The sequence below is a fragment of the Carettochelys insculpta genome, chromosome 15 (assembly GCF_033958435.1).
Source record: "Carettochelys insculpta isolate YL-2023 chromosome 15, ASM3395843v1, whole genome shotgun sequence".
NCBI classification, from domain to species: Eukaryota; Metazoa; Chordata; order Testudines; family Carettochelyidae; genus Carettochelys; species Carettochelys insculpta.
In genome coordinates, this window is record NC_134151.1 from 19,754,871 (window position 1) to 19,773,610 (window position 18,740).

The 18,740-nt window shown below is 37.7% G+C and overlaps 1 protein-coding gene across 3 annotated transcripts in view; it reads right to left on the bottom strand.

Moving 5' to 3' along the window:
• Positions 1–392: 392 nt before the first annotated feature.
• The window catches only part of RBM27 (RNA binding motif protein 27), a 42,980-nt gene continuing 24,632 nt past the window's right edge, over positions 393–18,740 (bottom strand). For 2 of the 3 annotated variants that reach the window (XM_075009748.1, XM_075009747.1), the window contains exons 11-21: positions 18,114–18,264; positions 15,887–16,162; positions 15,607–15,747; positions 13,088–13,210; positions 11,079–11,153; positions 10,789–10,953; positions 9,306–9,410; positions 9,004–9,195; positions 6,629–6,715; positions 6,022–6,132; positions 393–4,502 (exon numbers count right to left, since the gene is read on the bottom strand). In XM_075009748.1, coding sequence (XP_074865849.1) covers positions 4,416–4,502; positions 6,022–6,132; positions 6,629–6,715; positions 9,004–9,195; positions 9,306–9,410; positions 10,789–10,953; positions 11,079–11,153; positions 13,088–13,210; positions 15,607–15,747; positions 15,887–16,162; positions 18,114–18,264 — 1,513 coding nt within the window. In that variant the 3' untranslated portion in view covers positions 393–4,415. The remainder of the gene's footprint in view (positions 4,503–6,021; positions 6,133–6,628; positions 6,716–9,003; positions 9,196–9,305; positions 9,411–10,788; positions 10,954–11,078; positions 11,154–13,087; positions 13,211–15,606; positions 15,748–15,886; positions 16,163–18,113; positions 18,265–18,740) is intronic. The other variant, XM_075009749.1, reaches the window with a different exon arrangement.

Below are 18,740 nucleotides of genomic sequence, written 5' to 3' on the forward strand. Positions count from 1 at the left end.
ACACCAGTGAATAAGCATGTGACATGTTTTTGTTTAAACATCTGTCATTGGGGTAAATTACAGCTAAATAACAGCACAAAATACTGAGAAGGAATGGTGGCTGTAAACAATCTTTATGGGATCACAGGAAAGTTGGCCACACCTACGATAAGTGGACATGTGGCTAACTAAAATCCTGCTGGATTACGGATGTTGTTGGGCACAAGAGTGCTGGACTAGAGAGCTTCAATCTGTAGAAATAAAAAGAGAGAAGAGAAAAAGTCATAGCTTGTCACTTGCATGGCCATAGTTGGTAAGTAAGGTTTTGTATGCATGACAGAGCAAATTCTGAGGAGTAATTTGAAGAAGGATAAGAGGAATCCAATTTTTTTTTTTTTGGCCCATGTATAAGGGACAACACGGAAGAAAATGCAGAGGCATTTAATGAAGCTGGCTGATGAGCATTAAAGGCTAGGGTTCGTGGTGGAGACATAAGCTCTGATTAACAGAATGGATCAATAGGGTGAGGTTACTTTGTGACACACTTCTGTTTTATTTATACCGTATTAGTTCACTGATACCATCCCAACTTAGTGATCATCAGGTTATATGCATTTGCTCTAATAGGCTGTGGGGTGTGTCACTCATTCTTAGAATAAAATAATTCTCTACTCACTTCTACTATTAAACCCAACTTCGGGAGCTTCTCTATCCCTTCTAAAGATTTAATACAAATATGAGACCAACAATGATTCTCACTTGGTATTAGACCACTCTTACATTGGTTTTACAATTGGCACGTTTTATCTGTTGTATTTTCAATTGTTTAAGATCAATGGATTTGAATTCACTTTGTTCAGTGCACTGGCACAGGAACATTAAAATAATCAGTTTACCCTTTATATAAAGATGAAATGAAATGCTGTTTTCTGCAAAATGCATATATACTGACAATTTGTTGAACACATTACTTCATACTAGTTCTTACAGAATTGTACCTTCTCTCCAGCTGCTTCAACGACATTTAACTTAGGCTATAAGGCAATCAAAAGCCTGCACAAATAATCACACACACAGACACACATTTTCCAGAATAAAAGTGATATAGCTCTTTTTGTGATGGTTGTAATTTTTTGGAATGGTTCTTCAGTTTTCCAATTTTTTTTTTTAAAGTTAGAGTTATTTGTAGTTCTTTTCTTTTTTGTTTTTGTAAATCTTGAACCATTCCATATTATATCTTTATTGCAAAAAGCCAACATGCATCTTAGAAATTCAGATTGTAATCAATAAAACAAACATTACATATATGAATTTAAATGTATAAACAGTTAGAAATTCAACAATATCTCCTATCTTACTATTACACAAGTTCACAATTTTGTAAAAACTATAGTACAAGTTTACTATACATCAAGAGGAACTTATATTCCTTTTCACATGATTTTGTTAAAAACTGTTGAAACATTTCATCATAAATGGGCAATAGTTTTCAAATCAATCTTTTCACCTTGAGGGCGGTTATGCTTCAGAACTTAATTTGATGATAAAGAAATGAAGAATAATTCTTCATTCCAAGTATTAATGTTTAGCATATACAGTTGTATTGTCTGTAAACCAGGCTTTAGTTCGGCAACATTTTATTTTAAGTTTCCTATGAGTTGCTTGGCATACATATATAGGGTACTGATTATGAATTATGTCAGTTATACTTTCTGAAGGTGTATATTATAATTTCAAAACAAAAAGTTACCATAAAAATGTTCACACTCAGTTACTTAAAAATAAACAATTTAGTATTACCTACTAAGCCCTAAAACACAAGGAGATCCTCTAACTTTGGCATAATGAACATCATTTTCAAACAGCTTTCCTACTCCTTAAATACCAAAAGTAAGCCAGTCACTGTCATGTTGCCCATTACTTGTATTTCCAATAATAGCATGTTTTTAACACACAAGCTAAGTTCAGAGGCACAACTCACTGTTATGATTTAATGCTTATAAATCATGTTTGGGATGTCACTTGAGGATTTATGTAAGGCTAGTAAAGTATATATCAAAGGAAAATTTTATATAAATCTTTCCAAGGCCCATTAAATAAATCTTCCACTCTTGCCTATCTCACTCAACTTAAAAAGCCAATACATATGGGCAAGGCCAAAAGTTTATCTGAACAAAATGTGTCACTCAGGTGTGTCATTTTAGAGCTAAATCATATGAAAAGGAAACCCCATACTATTTAACTGCATCAAAGGCTACTGAAATTTCTCTTACAGCTTCATTCATTCACTGTAATCTTCAGCTTCCAAATACAAAAATACAACAACTCTTATTGAAATCTATCCGCTGGTAGTTTTCAGTACACAAAAAGCAAAATATTTACAAAATTATACAGTTTAAGAAAAAACTCTGTACAAAAAATATATATAAATCCTTTGTTCCCTCTATCAGTTTTTAAACCGTCAGAACTCAAACATTTGCTGTAATGGATCTTTCAAAATATACAATGAGCCACAAACCTTAAGAAAATATGAGAGGTAGTGGGAGAAGAGCAAGGATTATTTTTGTAGGTTCAATATTTTTCATCATTCCTTCATAAATTAAATTTAGACAGCATTAGTAGGAATGCAGTATTTAACTCCAAAGCAGAGGTCTTAATATAAAGGGGAGAAAATACTGAAGGACATATTCCCTTCAAATGACACAAACTTTAAATAACCACATTTTTCCCTCTTATACATATTACCACAGCCAAAGGATACTGAAATAGAGAAGAAGAATAAAAGCGGCAATCTGAAATAACTTGAGTTCATACAGCTAGCTACACTCAGCCTAAATTAAAATTTCTGGTGTATATTTTGTTTATTTTGAATGAGCAACCAGTTGCTTAATACTCTGGGGTACTAAACATGGGAAAGCAATATATGATTTTTAAAGCCAAGAATGCATTCATTTGGTATGTGTACATAACAAAGCTCTTCAGTATCCCAGCAGCTGGTAGAGTATGTCTGCTCTGCTCCTCCAAATTGACATTCAGAATGCAAAGACATTATTTTACACGGACATTTACCTAATAGACAACTCCTACTATACAGAATGTACTGTTCAGCTGCATACAGAATGAAGGAAAAATCTTACTGGACAACTTATTTACGTTCATGAGCAAGATGACCTGCATAACAGAGTAACAAAGATCTCTGGCTCCTGGGTATAAACTTATTAGCCCCATTTCTACCACAATCACCACCATTCTTTGGTGTTTGTTTTGTCTTCAACTAGTATAAAGACCACACCAATTGAAAATTTCATAGTGTCTGTCTTAACTGCTTTTAAACTAAATTGCATATTAAGATATAACTAAAAATAATTTTCCTAAAGTGTGTTTTAAACACTAGTCTTAAAAATATCACTTAAAGTGCTGGTTTAGTATAAACGTCTCAGAGTAGGACATTTACTTTCAATATCCAAGAAAAACTCACCCAACTTTATTTCGAACACTGTGTGGGTTTGGTCTGATTATTAATAAAAGTTAGAGATCTGGTCACATTGTGGAAGGATGGGGAGGGTGAAGGAAGACTGTTTTCATGAGTGATTATTTCAGAACGCTATACAGTTTTACAGGATCAATACTGACAATGCAATAAATCAACAGCCTGGATTAAGCTTGAACCTTGTATTCAAACCGTAGGAAGGAACTGACACTGATAGTGAAAGAATGGAAACAATATGCTAGTGACCTAGATATCAGTGTCACTGCTACTGTTTCACAGTGAAACAGGATTTAAAGCAATTTACAGTGAACTAGTACCAGATAGTATCATATTAATACCCTGTTAAGTATGCAAGAGGAAACCGAAGACAAAACAGTAGAATACAGAAAACTAAGGGTCTTCTACACTGAAGGTTTGTGTGGCTCTCAAAAGAGGTCTTGAAGCAAAAATGAACTCAGACAAATATTTCCTATAATAGCTGACTCCACATGTAATAAAATGCTACTCTTTTGGAGTTTGCAAACATGAAACAATTGACATTTAAAGAAAATGTGTCTGCAGCTCTCTCCTGCATCCTTATAATATCACTAAATAAAACTTGTAACATCTTTTCATTTATATCTAATAAATCAAAACATTAAAAAAAGATAATACAGATGGCATGAAAATAGGGCTTGTCAATATCGATAAGCTTTTTCTTTATAGGAAGACCACCACCTTTGATGATCTTTATAATGCTGTAAAAAGTCACTGGGCCTTTGGCTAACCTAGTACCACAGCTAAGAATCTGACATGTTTTATCATGAACTTGTTGTCAATTTAAATCTACTGTATATTTTGAAAAGAAAGAAAAGTAAAACTTTTTGGCTCATCAACTTTCTTAAATAATTTTTAAAAGTTGTAATTCAAACTATATTCCTAAAACTATACAATTCCAAATCATGTTTCATCTTCTCCAAGAACGCGATTCATTTTCATCTTCATCATCGTCGTCGTCATCTTCATGTAAAAATAAATCCGAGGTTTCAGTCTCCTGGATGAAGACAAAATTGTAGTCTGGTTTAGAGATGACACCAGTGTACTTCTATATGCAAGAAGCAACATATGACAAAACAGGAGCAGCAGCAGGGTCTTAATATTATTTTAGGGTTTGGTTTACACAATTGCTTCTAGATCCTGCTGGAAAGAACTGCCCATACAACATGCATACACAATGCACTGATTCTAAAAGAAGGAGCTACATCCCCTTCTCAATGGCATCAACATGTTGCAAAAAGAACTGTAGCACCCTTTTCATTTACGTGAAATAAAATGCTTTAAGGGTGGAATAATTATGACACGTCTATAAAATTTCTGATTAGTAATATATCAATAGTCCAGCATGCCAAGGGTCAGAAACAGTTATCCAACTTAACCATTGCTTAGTTCAGGACAGCATCCTGGCCTGAGGAAACACTAGATAGATTAAATTTAAAGATTATGTATAACCTTTAAAATTAACATAAAGGTACCTTGCATTGTTTGGCCAGGATGAATACAAAAATTTAACAGAAACTAATAATCAAGAGTAATTATTTCACCTTCTTACTACACTGACTATTAATACTGAATTATAGTCCCTTGCAAATATCTAGTAATTTACAAGTCAAAGAGATAAGATTATCTACATAAATTTTGGTAGAAATAATTGTTGAAGAATATTAGCTCACCTCCCCCATTGTAAGGGAAGAAAAAAGGCAGGAAGGAAACAACCATCATTCATAAATCAAATATCATGCTGCTTCTGAGCAGCCTTTATTAACTATACTTGGTTCTAGGAAATGAGTAGAGGTCGAACCTCTCTAATCCAGCTCCCTTGGGACCTGACGGGTGCCAGAGGAGAGAATTTGATGAATCACAGAAGGTCAATGTTGTCTAGCACATTACCAACTCTTCTATTGCTTACTGGGCTCTTATAAGACATTTTCAATTAAACAGTATAGAACACAGAGCCAGAACTGGTGGCTGGAAACAAACAATGGGACCACAGGAAACTTGGCCATAACCACGATAAAAGGTCATCCTGCTAACTAAAATCATGCCAGATTACGGATGTTGCCAGACAAGCGAGTTCCGGATTAGAGGGGTTTGACCTGTCCTTTAATTTGAAGATCGGGTAAGGCAGGTTTATCTAAAAACAATTTTTTAAGTGCCACGATCAGGCAAAAATAAATAAACCAATAAGCCAATCAAATACTAGCAATAAAGTAATTTATCTTATATTAGAACCTGTGACCGGTAGCTAACAATCAGGACACAGAGAATTCAAATGTTTGGTCCTGATAGTTTACATAGGTGTGCATATTTTACTGCAAAATACAAACTGCTCCCTCAAGAATGCACGTGAAAGTATAATATACAAATAAGGTCTCAATATTTCTGTCTTGTAAGAATCACTGTGAACTTTGGAATAATGGCTTATCCATCTTCAGAGGATTGCTAATATTGTGGGTTTTTTAAAAAAATTTGCTGTGTAAGTTGTCTCAAGAGATTATCACACAGTGCTACAGTACCTCTTCTTTGGACTCCTCTTCCTCAATTTCTGTGGACACAGAAGGTACCTTAGGTTTGTGCCATGATATCTGTAGTCTTCGGTCTTTGAATCTTGATCCCTGGTTAGCAGCCTAAGTTTTATTTTAGAATTTATTTAAGGGAATTAAAAACATATGGTTCATAAAAGTAAAGAAAGAAGGTAAGCAACAGTGAGCTAGCTACTTCAGTCAGAATGGGTGATACGCTTCAGGAGTGTCAGAGTACACCTCCAAAATCTATGCTACATAACTAACTAACTAACTAACTAACTCCTCACTCCCACAAGGGAGCTTCTGAGCAGCAACTTCAGCACAGCTCCTAATTGGGTGAGTCATGTATGCACAGGGGCACACTGGGAACAGCAACACGGCTGACAGATTGCTTGGTTGGAAGATTGTGTGGAAGCTCTGTCAATATTGAGTTCACCCACCATTAACAAATGGCAATAAATATCCACATTGTCCATTACTGTATTTGTCTTTAAACTGACATGGAACACAGCACCCACATAAGTTCAACAAGTATATTTTAGGAGAGAATAAGACTCTTACCCTAAAACCACAGTAAGAGAACCCTTACTGAACTTACATTTTCAGCCTCTGAACGGGACTTAAAAGTCAGAACTACACTTAAAGGAGAATCCTCTTCTTGGAGGTCTTCAATATCTCCAAATTTCTGTGAAACAGATATAAAATAAGAAAAAGCACCATTAAACTCATGTCTTAATAGGATAAACCTACATATTAATACCTACTGAAATCTAAAACTTAAATATGGCTTGATTTGGTGTAAAGGAAGAGATAGCCTGAGGCTAGAATGGGGCCATTGCTTGTACTATTCAAATGTGCTTTATAGCCTGCATCCTGTCTCCCAAAAAAACAGACAAAATTACTTGCAGTTAAAATTCACTGCTCAACTATGGGCATCCCCACTTCACACACAATAAAGGGTCTTTCACCTACCAGACAGTTCCTTCTTCCCCTTAAAATCTATCTCCCATATACATACATCCCTCCCCCTTCACACAACTTCTTCTAATCCCATGAAGTAGTTCCTTTTGGAGCTCATTAATTTGCACAAGGAAATTGTTCAACAACAGAAAGCATAAGTTAAGCATTCTACCACCACAGCACTTTGCTAGAAAACAGAAGCTTGATCAATCATTAACAACAAAATCAATCAGATATTTTCATTTTATAACCAATCCACTCCCTTTAATATGACTATTAAAGTGGAAATTACACTGGATCACAATACCGGAGAACTTGATCGGCTTTAATGTACAATACTGCTCAAATGAAATCAATGTACAAAAACTTTCATACTGTGTCTTCAGGAAGGATATGTAGTGAGTAAGCATTTCTTGAATCTTAGAATGAGCAGGAGAGTAAAAGTTACTCATCTGTCTTTTACATAAAAATTAGAACACAATAAGCTTCTTGGGGACACTTGTATTAACTGAGGCCAGGCATTCTCAAATGTCATCACACAACCCTTCTGACAACAATAATTACTACACCAACTGCAGGAGCAGGGGACCAAAGACTGAGCCCATTTGAGCCCAAGTGAAACGGCTGCTTTGCTTGGAAAAACAGTGCTTTACCTTTTCAGCTATATAGAGGCAAAGGATTGGCTAGCAAATGCCTTTTGTGTGTACACACACACACACACACACACGCGACTGTAAAACACAAATATTTTTCATCTTCTAAAGTCCACATTTACAAGATTTTAAGTGAAGATAGACAGTAATATATGCAAGAGGGAACAGCAAGGAAAAATATACTCATTTTGCCACTTGGGTTTCTATTTTGTTTTTGGTCTACAAACAAATTTATGCTCCTGAAACACTGAAAGCAATACCCGTGGTAATACAATATTCCGACGTAAGCTGTAAGATGAAAGTACAAAAGCACACACATCTGAGAGGTATAATATGCATTTGTTTTAATACATGAAATTCACTGTATCTAAGAAGTTACTTTAGTTCAGGAATCTTAACTGTCAGAACTCTACTGACTGCTGCATCCATATTACACAATGGGAAGATACGGGAGCAGGCCACTGCTCACCTGTGTACACACCCACATTCCACATGAGCTAGCTAGCTTGGCATCTACTTGCCATAAGACATGCCTTTCAACTGTTTGAGTAGAGACAATGGGGGGAAGGAATTTGAACAAAACAATGCACGTGGGCAGACATAACAATTGGAGTCCAGATATATTAGATATAAAAACTTTCCACATGCAGGCTTGAAAATACTACATTTTTAATCAGTAAATGTCAGTTTCACCACACACACACAAGCCAATGGATGAACTTTTTTCAATAATCAAAATTTACAGTCAAATTAAGAAAAATGCTGCTTGAGAACATTTTAATGTAAAATCTGTGATGTATACTTTTGAATTAGACTTCTGACTAATAGACTATCAAAGGAACAACAAAAGTAGGTATGATTTAAGCACAGTTAGTATGTTTTTACATATGATGTTGACTACTCCTGTTTCACTGGTTTATAAAGCTTGACTTTTTGGATATCAACATCTAGTATCATTAACTGTCTCTCCCTCCATAATTCCTTAGAACTGAAAATTTAAAAAAACTTTATAAAAACAAAACCACAGAAATTTAAACAATACCCACCAAAATTATACAAAATAAAAATTGAATTTTTATAACCTTAGTCATATTTAGTAATCCAAATTCCAATTTTGGAAAGCAAAATTACATACTTAAAACTGTTTTGTTTTTGAGATACTGATATGACTTACCTGTACTATAGAAATAAGAATACTCACATCTTCAACGTAACGGAGTAAGGGACAAGATTTATACCTGAAGTTGCTTTCAGTTCTGCCATTGGAAGACACTAACGTAGTGTAAAATCTTGTTTCTGCAGTACAGAATCACAACTAACTTTTTCAATTTAAGTTTTTAATTATCCATAGCTGACTTACAGAGAAGTGTTGTAATAATTCATCTTTCTCCTCTTCTACAAAGCCACCAACAGTTAGAGCTTTGGGGCGGTGATCCACCACCATATGATTCAACGTGCCCCTTCCTCTCCCACCACGACCTCGTCCTCTTCCTCTGCTTTGAACAGATACCGTCTTTCCTCGACCTACAGGCAAAATACCTAAACGGGCTGCCTGTTAAAAGGAAAGGCACATAATGGGCAAAATTATCTTCAGCTTTTATGGCGCTGAAAGCTTCATGTAATAGACATGAAGTACTGGGGCAACACTCCTTACAAACTCACCTCAACCTGTAGCTGACTGAGCTTTTTCCGCAACTCTGTTGTGTCTTCTCCAGAAGACAATCTTTTATGGAAGTCCAGTTCTGCATCTAAAAGCTCCTTTTGTGCCTTAAAAAATTAGGATATTAGTACTTATCCTCTTAACTCCTTATTCCATTTTCTTTAGTAACAAACTTTAGAAAAATCTCTCAGTATCAATATTCCTCACCAAACCTAACATCTGCGCCCCATAGAAGAAAACATGTTAAATGCTGAAGAGAGAAACATTTAAATTCCTGTACTGAACACGTACAATGCCAGGTTTGTAAAATTTCCTTCGGACAAAAACAGATTTCAATCATTTCTTCTCAGTTGACAGCTGAACTATATAGAACAAGATTAACTTTTAAAGAGATATTTTATATTCAAGTTGATGCATTGGCCCATGCTTATTTCTTACCAATAAGAATTTGGTTACAGGAATTGCAGTAAAAATTAATGATTTCAGAGATATGAAAGGATTTGATATTATATGCTGCAGGACAATTTTACTGCTTGCTGAAGTGCCAATTAGTAGTCATTTACATTCACACTAATGTATCTTGGCTTTTAGATGCTGATAGAACTTGCTTTGTCCTTGCACCTAAGGCTTCTGCTCATACTTCTTCAATATGGAAAAAATTCAGACAAATTTGCAGTAATTAAAAACAGTGTTCCTAATGCTTTTTAAATAGCTGTATTACATGTTATTGAATTAGAAAACTAACCAATACTTTATGTATCATTCACGCAGGACAAACGGGCATTTACTGAAGCCAGGTCTACACTAAGAGATAAGATCAAATTAAGATTCGCAAATCCAGCTACGTTAGACGTAACTTGATTCAAACTCTGGCACCATCCCCACAGTGGGGGGCTAATGGGAGAAATGCTCCCATCAACTTCTCTTACTCCTTGTGATTGCGAGGAGTACCAGGGTAGATGGAGAAGCCCTGAACATTTACAGAACCCCCTACAAGATGCGCTAAAATCAAACCCCAGCTGATCAACCTCCAGAGTACTGACCTGCACATATATACAGACATGCCCTAAGTAACATTACACAGTTGTAATTCAGGACTCAAAGAGCAGGACTGGTAAGAAAAAAAAATAATGGTTAAACTACTGTATTACTCAGTTTCATTTTTTCCTCAAAACTAGTGTGATGTATTTGACTTCAGAAAGCTGACATTTAAGCGATTTCTGTAATCAATGGAAGGTTTTAGATATTCTCAGATTACTAACAACAGCTAGGTATACAGTTCTCTATGTATCAGTGTCCTAAAGACTATTAGTGTTCCCCTTTGTTGTATTCACGATTCATTATCCACTCAAAAATGAGGTGAGAAAATAAACCTGAAAACTAGAATTGCCCAGCTCACTAAAATCCCAATAATGGTTTATTTCATATTACAATCAATCACTCTCTTTTTCTCTCTCATGTATACAGGCAGGATAATACACACACCTCTGTCTTGGACTTCAGTTTTGATGGTGTGGAGGCTACAGATGAAGTTTTCAATTCATCCTTTAATTGAGAAATTTTTCCTGTTAGCTCTTTCAAAGTTTTCATTATTTCAGCCCTCTCTTCTGGTTTTGTGGCCTTATTTTTCTCCAGCTTAGATATCAACATCTATGTATGTTAAACAAACAAACAAAACTGAGTAAAAAGATACAATTTAGACAAGCAACCACATTGAATAATTTTGGTGCACATTGGAATCAGAATGCAATAGTTGGAGTACATTCCAGACTCACCTTTTGACATTCTATTTGTTTTTCTAACATCTCCTGCTTCTTTTTCCTCATATCTTGCTGTAGTTTCATTGCCTCCTAATTGAGGAAGGACATACTTTCCATTAGTCATTGGGCATATTCAAGTTAGTATGATCATGAAGAACTAGATTAAACCACACCCTTTTTTCTTGGCTGATATCTAGAGAAACATCCATTTAGTACCACATTTGCCCTGCAGTGAGGCACAATGCTACACTTGACATGAAGATGGATTCAGTAAGTCTTTCGTCCCATACATAGCCCAGGTCAAGTCCTCCAAGCTGCCCAGAAACGATGCAAGGATCAGCAAATCACAGCCCAGTAGACAGAGGAGCTAAAGAGCTATAGCTCAGTTGGCTGGTAAGATCGGGGAAAGCAAAAAATATACCCCTGCCTAGCTCAGGGAGGTGCAAGGGCCAATGCAAACAGTTACAAGGGAACTCAGGGAGCTAAGGAAAGTGCTCGTCTGGCTTTTGGGATGCAAGAAAAGGGCCACAGGCAAGTGGCCTTAGGAACCACAGCTAAAAGGACATGTCACAAGGCTGGTACAGTAAACTCTGTTTTGCCTGGTATTCCTTCAGCCAGAATTCTCAGATAACCAGCCCAAGCACACCGCTTCCCCTTCTGCAAGCAGAATTGAGCACGAGAGTAACCCCCCACCAACACCTGGGGGTTGTTCTGCTCAGGGCTGCCCTGCCTCCCTCCGAGCTGCTGGAGGGAGGGTCCCAGGGCTAGAGCTGCTGGCCGGGCTCCATGCCTCTGCTGACTCCCACCATTTCTCCAGCCCTGGGGCTGCCAGCAAAGCTCTGTGCCCCAGCTGGCTCTCATCCCCAGGGGTGGACTGCCGGAGTTCCCCCTGGAGTTCTCCCAGTCAAGGCTGGCCCCCAGGCTGCTGGAGTTCTCCTGCCCCGGGGCTGGATCCCCAGCCCCAGGTCAGCCGACAGTGCTCCGTGCCCCAGCCGACTCCCAGCCCTGGGGATGGAGATGCTGGAGTTCCCCCAGTCCTAGCCAGCTCCCAGCCCCAGGGCTGGTGCAGTTCCCCCTATCCCCACTGGGGATCCCGCGGTTTTGTCTCTCCTAGCTGCCTGTGCTTCCCCAGACCCCTGCCTGTTCCTCCACCAGCTGCTCTCTATTAACTGACATATTTGAACATCCGGCAGCCTCCTGGGGTGGCTGGATATGAAAGTGTTTACTGTAGTTAGAGGGACTCTGGGTTGGGACCTAGAATAGTAGGCAGGCCTGGTCCCCACTCACAGAGAAGTGGCTAAGTCCTGAGCAAGAGAGTTTTAACTGATCTGCCTCCAAAATAGTGGACAGCTGAGATCAGTCAACTGAGTTCAAGAGAAGTGGCTGAGTTGGAGAGCTGGGGTGACTGAAGACTCAAGGGAAGGCAAAGAGAGTCTTTGGGGAAGAAGCCCTGGTGGTGCTCCTCCAGAGCAGTATCCACTGCAAGCTGTTCTAACCCCAGCCGAGGGGGTCATGATGAGCCCTGTTGAATGGACTAAGGACTGAGTCCAGAGAGACCTACAAGAACAGGCATGTCTGACTGAAGGTACTCTGATGGTCCCTGTTGAATGAACTGACTAAGGACTGAGCCTGAGACAGGCTACAGAATATTACTAAGGGCTTTGAGATAAGCTTTGTTGAACTGTACGCCACACAAAGGGTTTGTGTGTTTTTGTGCACAGACTACATAGAATCATAGAACACTAGGACCGGAAGGGGCCTCAAGAGGCCATCAAGTCCAGTCCCCTGCCCCGACAGCAGGACCGACCACTATCTACACCATCCCTGTGACTTGACTAGAGGGTTGGGTGACCAGAGACTCACCTGTAAAGCACAGTGGCTGACAGTGGGCACTGTGAGCTGAGAAACTGAGAAAAAACTGCAGGCACATGCACTAACCTAAGGGTCATGCTGACTTAAGAGGCCATTTTTTTTTACAAGAACCTTGACTTTTAGAATAGCCATCAAAATACATATTGTGTTACCTGTTTCTTTTTAAGAGCCTCTTGAACATCATGGGATTTAGATCCTGTGCCAGATTTCAGAGACGTTTTTAAGTTTGGAGAATTATACACCATTTTTGTATGGCTTGTAGAAGTAGGAAATGTCTGAAATAGAAGAACATTAAAGTCAATCAGATTATTATCATCGAAGAACATGGTTATAAGCACATGAACAAGCTGTAAAAGTAAGGCATCCTGTTTACAACTCATACAGCATACTTTCTTTTTAGTCATTTGGTATTTCGGTGATGCATGACAACTTACTAGAGACCAGGACTATCAAGCAATTAAAAACTGTGACTGAACTGTGCAATTAATTGCACAGTTCAACCACAGAATACCATTTATAGATTTTTTTTAATATCTCGTTATATTGATTTCAATTACAACACAATACAAAGTGTATAGAGCTCACTTTGATTACAAGTATCTAAACTGTAAAAATGAAAAGAAATTATATTTTTCAAAAAACTATTTCAAGTACTGTAGTGCTGTCTCTATCATGAAAGCTGAACTTAAAAATGTTGAATTATATACAACAAGTAACTACACTCAAAAACCAATGTAAACTTCAAAGCCTACCAGGCCACTCCACCCTCTCTCTTGTTCAGACAAATAAGTATGTATTTAGGGGAGATAATGCTGCCTGCTTCATGTTTACAATGTTACTTGAAAGCAAGAATAGGCATTCATATAGTGCTATTGTAGCCAGCATCACAAGATACTTATGCACTGAAGATTTATATACCCCTTCATATTTTGCCACCATTCCAGAGGACACATTTCCATGATGATGTCAAGTTCTGCTCTACAGTTATCCAAAGCTACAGAGACTGGTGCATGTTTATTTTCGTCATGACAGTTAGCAATGGAAGGTTGATTTCTTTTTAGTAGTTTGAATTCTGTAGTTTCTGCCCCGAAATGCTGCTTTTTTAACATTTCTGAAAGCATGTACTACTCCTTGTCCCTCTCAGATTTTGGAAGGCACCTTAAACTTTTAAACCTTGGATCAAGTGCTGTAACGATTTTTAGAAATCACACATTGGTTCCTTCTCTGCATTAAGTGTTCTGAAATTGAACAACATGTGCTGGGGTCACCTGAGAATGCCAGAACATGACATTTAAGGCACAATGAGGGTAAAACAGAATTCAGCCCCAATTTTAATAGGGACATTTTATTTTTTTTAACAAGCATCAGTGTGGAAACATGTCTTCTGGAATGACAGGTGAAGTATGAAGAGTCATACAAATGATTAACTATCTGGCACATAAATACGTTGCAATGCTGGTTACAACAGTGCTAAGCAATCACTTGTTCTTGCTTTCACGTGATACTCTGAACACGAAGCAGGCAGCATCATCCCCCAAATACAAACAAACCTGTTTGTTTTAACACCTAGCTGAACAAGAAGTAGGACTGAGTGGCCTGATAGGCTTTGACCTTTCACATTATTTTGTCTGCAATGATGTAACAATTTTTTTTTACATTTTTAAGTTGCACTTTTGCCTAAATAATGCACTATAATACTTGTATGAGTGTAATTGAAAAGTACTATTTTATTTTTAGTTAAAATATTTTAATTAAAAATATAAAGTGAGCACTGTACACCTTCATTCTGTGTAATAACTGAAATCAATATATTTGAAAACATAGAAAAACTCCATCAACATACTCCAACATACTATCTACACACATGGATACAAAAATCAACAACATAATTGTGCCCAGATCAGTAAAGCCTGAATGCTTGTCTAAGGCACCGGACAAAAGAAAACCTCTCTCTTTCCCCTATCCAAAGATCTTATCTGGGGAATACTGCAGGGAAAAACTGGAGACAGTGAACCAAAAGGTATCACCATACAAGCTGATATTGTCTGTTACAAAAATCACAGTAGGATCAAATTTATCTCAACTAACCATTATGGAGACTAAGCATAGTATTTCTTCATACATATAGGTTTCCATTCACACACCAACATTATGCTTTCTGCTCAGAATCCTAAAAATGTGATTTCCATTAGAAGAGCAACAGCTGTTCAGCCTAAATCTTGCATGATTCTTCCTTTTCCCCTAAAAATATACCCTTTAGTTACAAGCACCATCTAGCACCACAGCATCAGTGCAACTCAATCTGCATTAACCTGAACTACATGAAATTTGCTATAGAACAACATAACAGTACCTACCCACACAGACTGGTGTACGTAAAGAGTAAATTTACAGGAATAAGAAATGAAATACTGTCAATAAGATCTAATTGACTGTACTGAAGGATCAGATTTGTTAGCTAAGCAAAACCTTTTTAATATTTTTTACCTCATACCTATATTTTAAACCAAGATTCAACAAACATTTCCCTGACATTACTCCAATTTTGCAGATAGGAAATTCGAGCTACAGAGATTAAATTATTTTCATGGTCACAAAGAATGTTAATGGAACAACCAGAAACAGAACCCACAACAAGAGATTTACAGGCACTGATCTTTGACAAATATACCTGAGAATCCTCTGGAGTAGCACTGGACTGATTTAACAAATGTGCTGCATCTGCCTGATTTCCACCTGCTCCTCCAAGGCGACGTTTGACTGAAACCTTATTAAGGACATAGGCACCTGATGCCAGAGGTTTAGTTATAACCTGCATATAAGTACATACAAAAAGGAAAGATTTTATATAGTTGAATTTTAAAATCACTGTCCCCTTTGAAGCATCACTGATCTTCAATGCTCTGACAAGTCTGACAAAGCAGTCTCGTTTTGCATTAGAGCAAGTATACCTTAGACACAATGCTATGTACCGTTGCAGATGGAGGTTGGGCAGCCAGCGTTTGCTGTTGAAGATGAAGCTGGTGATGCAGAGATTGTGGTGGTTGTTGCTGGTGATGGTGCAAGTGTTGCTGCAATGGTGGCGTCTGTTGCTCACCCTCCCTATGCCAAAGCACCCTTATAAACCGATTGTTTAAAACTGCCTCTGTGCTGGAAATGGCCTTTCTGGCCTCATCATTAGTTAAATATTGAATTAGAGCAGCTTCAGGATCATTCTTGAAAGCAACCTAAAACAGAAATTAAGCATATATGAACAACAGCTGCTGATCCATATTGCAAAAAAAACAACACATCTCACACGACATGTAAAACTGTATTTGACAAACATTCGCCAGAAAGAAGGGAGCTGTATTTTTCCAAGCATGGATTACAAAAAGATGACACACAAATGTCCTTTGACTTACATAAAATCCATGATCTCTGCTCTGTGAAGTATGTAGTGAAAGACAGCACCACTGTTCTATTTGCTATCATCACTATTAAATATTCACTATGAAGTGAGACAGGAAGAACCACTGACTCTATACAAGACTGAGCATGCAATGTATTTACACCTTTGGGTTACAGAAGCAAGGAGGATTCTGCACAATAACCCAAACAAGTCACTACAATGCAAGTCACAAAGGTTTACTCCATTGTTAGGAGAAACACCTCCTAATTCTATGTGATACATCTGAGGAAATATGTTTTATTCCATATCAGTATCAAAGTCTAATTTTATTTTCTAGTGCCAAAAAGGTAATTATATTTTAAAATACTAATTTTAGAGAGGAAAAAAATTACTACTAATAGAGAAAGTCATTCTTAATAGATAAAACATAGATATTTTCACACTAATAATGACTTTACTCATATCATTCAACTCAGAAAAGGCAGATTTTCAGTGCTCACTTTTTTGTTCAGTTTTTCTATCAAATGGCTAAACAAAACCAAGCTAATGTTGCAGCCAAACAGTGGAAAACAACTGAACAAGATTTTAGCCATACAACTAGAGTGTTCTTCATTACATATAATCCCAAGGACCATCACTTCAAATGGTAGTCACCCTCTGTGGTAGAAAATGGCAATAAACTGATATACAGAAGATTTTGGAGAAAGATGCTTGGCTAAAGCTCTTAATTTACCAGAAAAATTATGACATCTTCAATCCCAATACAAAACCAGGAAGGGTTTTTTAAAAACACTTCTTCCAAAAAGCAAGTGTAAGGTGTTCAATTAATGCTGGAATTTCAGACCTGATGCTTATTCCCACCCCAGCTTCACCTGAGTTTTGAGAATTTAAAATGCACCCGGGCAGTCAGAAGCTACTGCAATACTTCAAGCAAACGGAGACAATAATGCAAAGTGCACAAGAGGTTTCTGATTCAGTACTTTGCCTTGCTCACTATGGCTATGTCTATACTAGAGAATTTTGTGAACAAAACCTGCAGTGTCCACGTTTCCAAGGCATTCTGTCGACACTAAATGACTAGAATGCGGAGCATCCATACGGGTTTTCTGTTGACAAAGGTGTTCTGGCTCTAAGGGGAGCAGCAAAACACTGTTGACGGATAGGGCTTCCAGGACACTGGGGAGTCCTGTCTGCTGTGCTTCCGGTTGGTGTTCTATTGAGAGTTCAGCCACTCTCTGGCTGTTTCTACACATGCATGCTAATAAATGGCCTGAAATATGCAAATGAGGCATGGATGTACATCCCTGGTGCCTCATTAGCATAAGGTCACATGATTTGGAGTCCAGAATTTTCAGGAAGAAGGGCCCTCCAGAAGCAGGACTTCCTTCCCGAAGCTCCCTGAAGGGCCGCACTTCTACATGCTGTTTTGGAGTCCTGAAGAGCTTCTTCCAGACTCCAAAGCACGTGACCTTATACTACTGAGGCACCGGTGCCTCATTTGCATATTTCAGGCCATTTATTAGCATGCCACTTTTGAAGAAAATGGCATGTGTAGAAACAGCCTCTGTCAATAAAATGGATCGCTCTTTCAATCCGCTTGGCAGTCTGGCTGTGATCTGTTGACATGAGTTTTGTCGGAAAATATCTTCCAACAAACTTCTGTTGACAGGCTGTATCTACACTAGAGTGATCTATCTATCTTGATTTCCCAGATGATACAGTATGGTTGTTTGACAAAGTTATTGAAGAGACATCAGGGAAAAAAAAAAAGTAATCTTGGTTTTTACCTGAATGTTAACAATGGTTCCAAATTTGCTGAAATGTTCATTGAGTCGTGTAATATTATTCAACTCAGGTGGGATTTTTCGAACTTCAAGCTTGGTGTTAGTGTACTGATTTTTTTTCAGAAATCCTGGTTTATTCTGGTTATTGGCTTGCCTAGAAAAAGCAAGAGCAAGAAAATATTTGCGAGAAAGATAATTAGGCCTAAATTACGCAGTAAAACCTTGTTTCATACTAACTATGGGTGGAACCCCTGTGACCTGGAAGGTGACAAACAAGAGAATTTGCCAGACCTAGGAGGTCAGTATTGTCTAGCAAGGTACCAACATTTCCACTTCTTTCCAGGCTCTTAGAACAAGGGTGAGCAAACTTTTTACATCAGCTCACACTTTTTGTCCCTGCAATTAGCCAAGGCCCCGCAACCCGTCTAATAAGATCCAAACCAACTGAAATTTCTGTTATGTTCACATCAAAAAACAAAAACCAACCAAACAAAAAAAACCCTTTTGGCATGTGCCAGTCTACGTGAGGCAGCAATATAAACTGCAATGGTGCAGTTGGAGAGAGGATACTCACTATATGGATAGAGGCAAAGCACGTTTGAAGAACTACCTTACCTAGCCTCCCAGGCA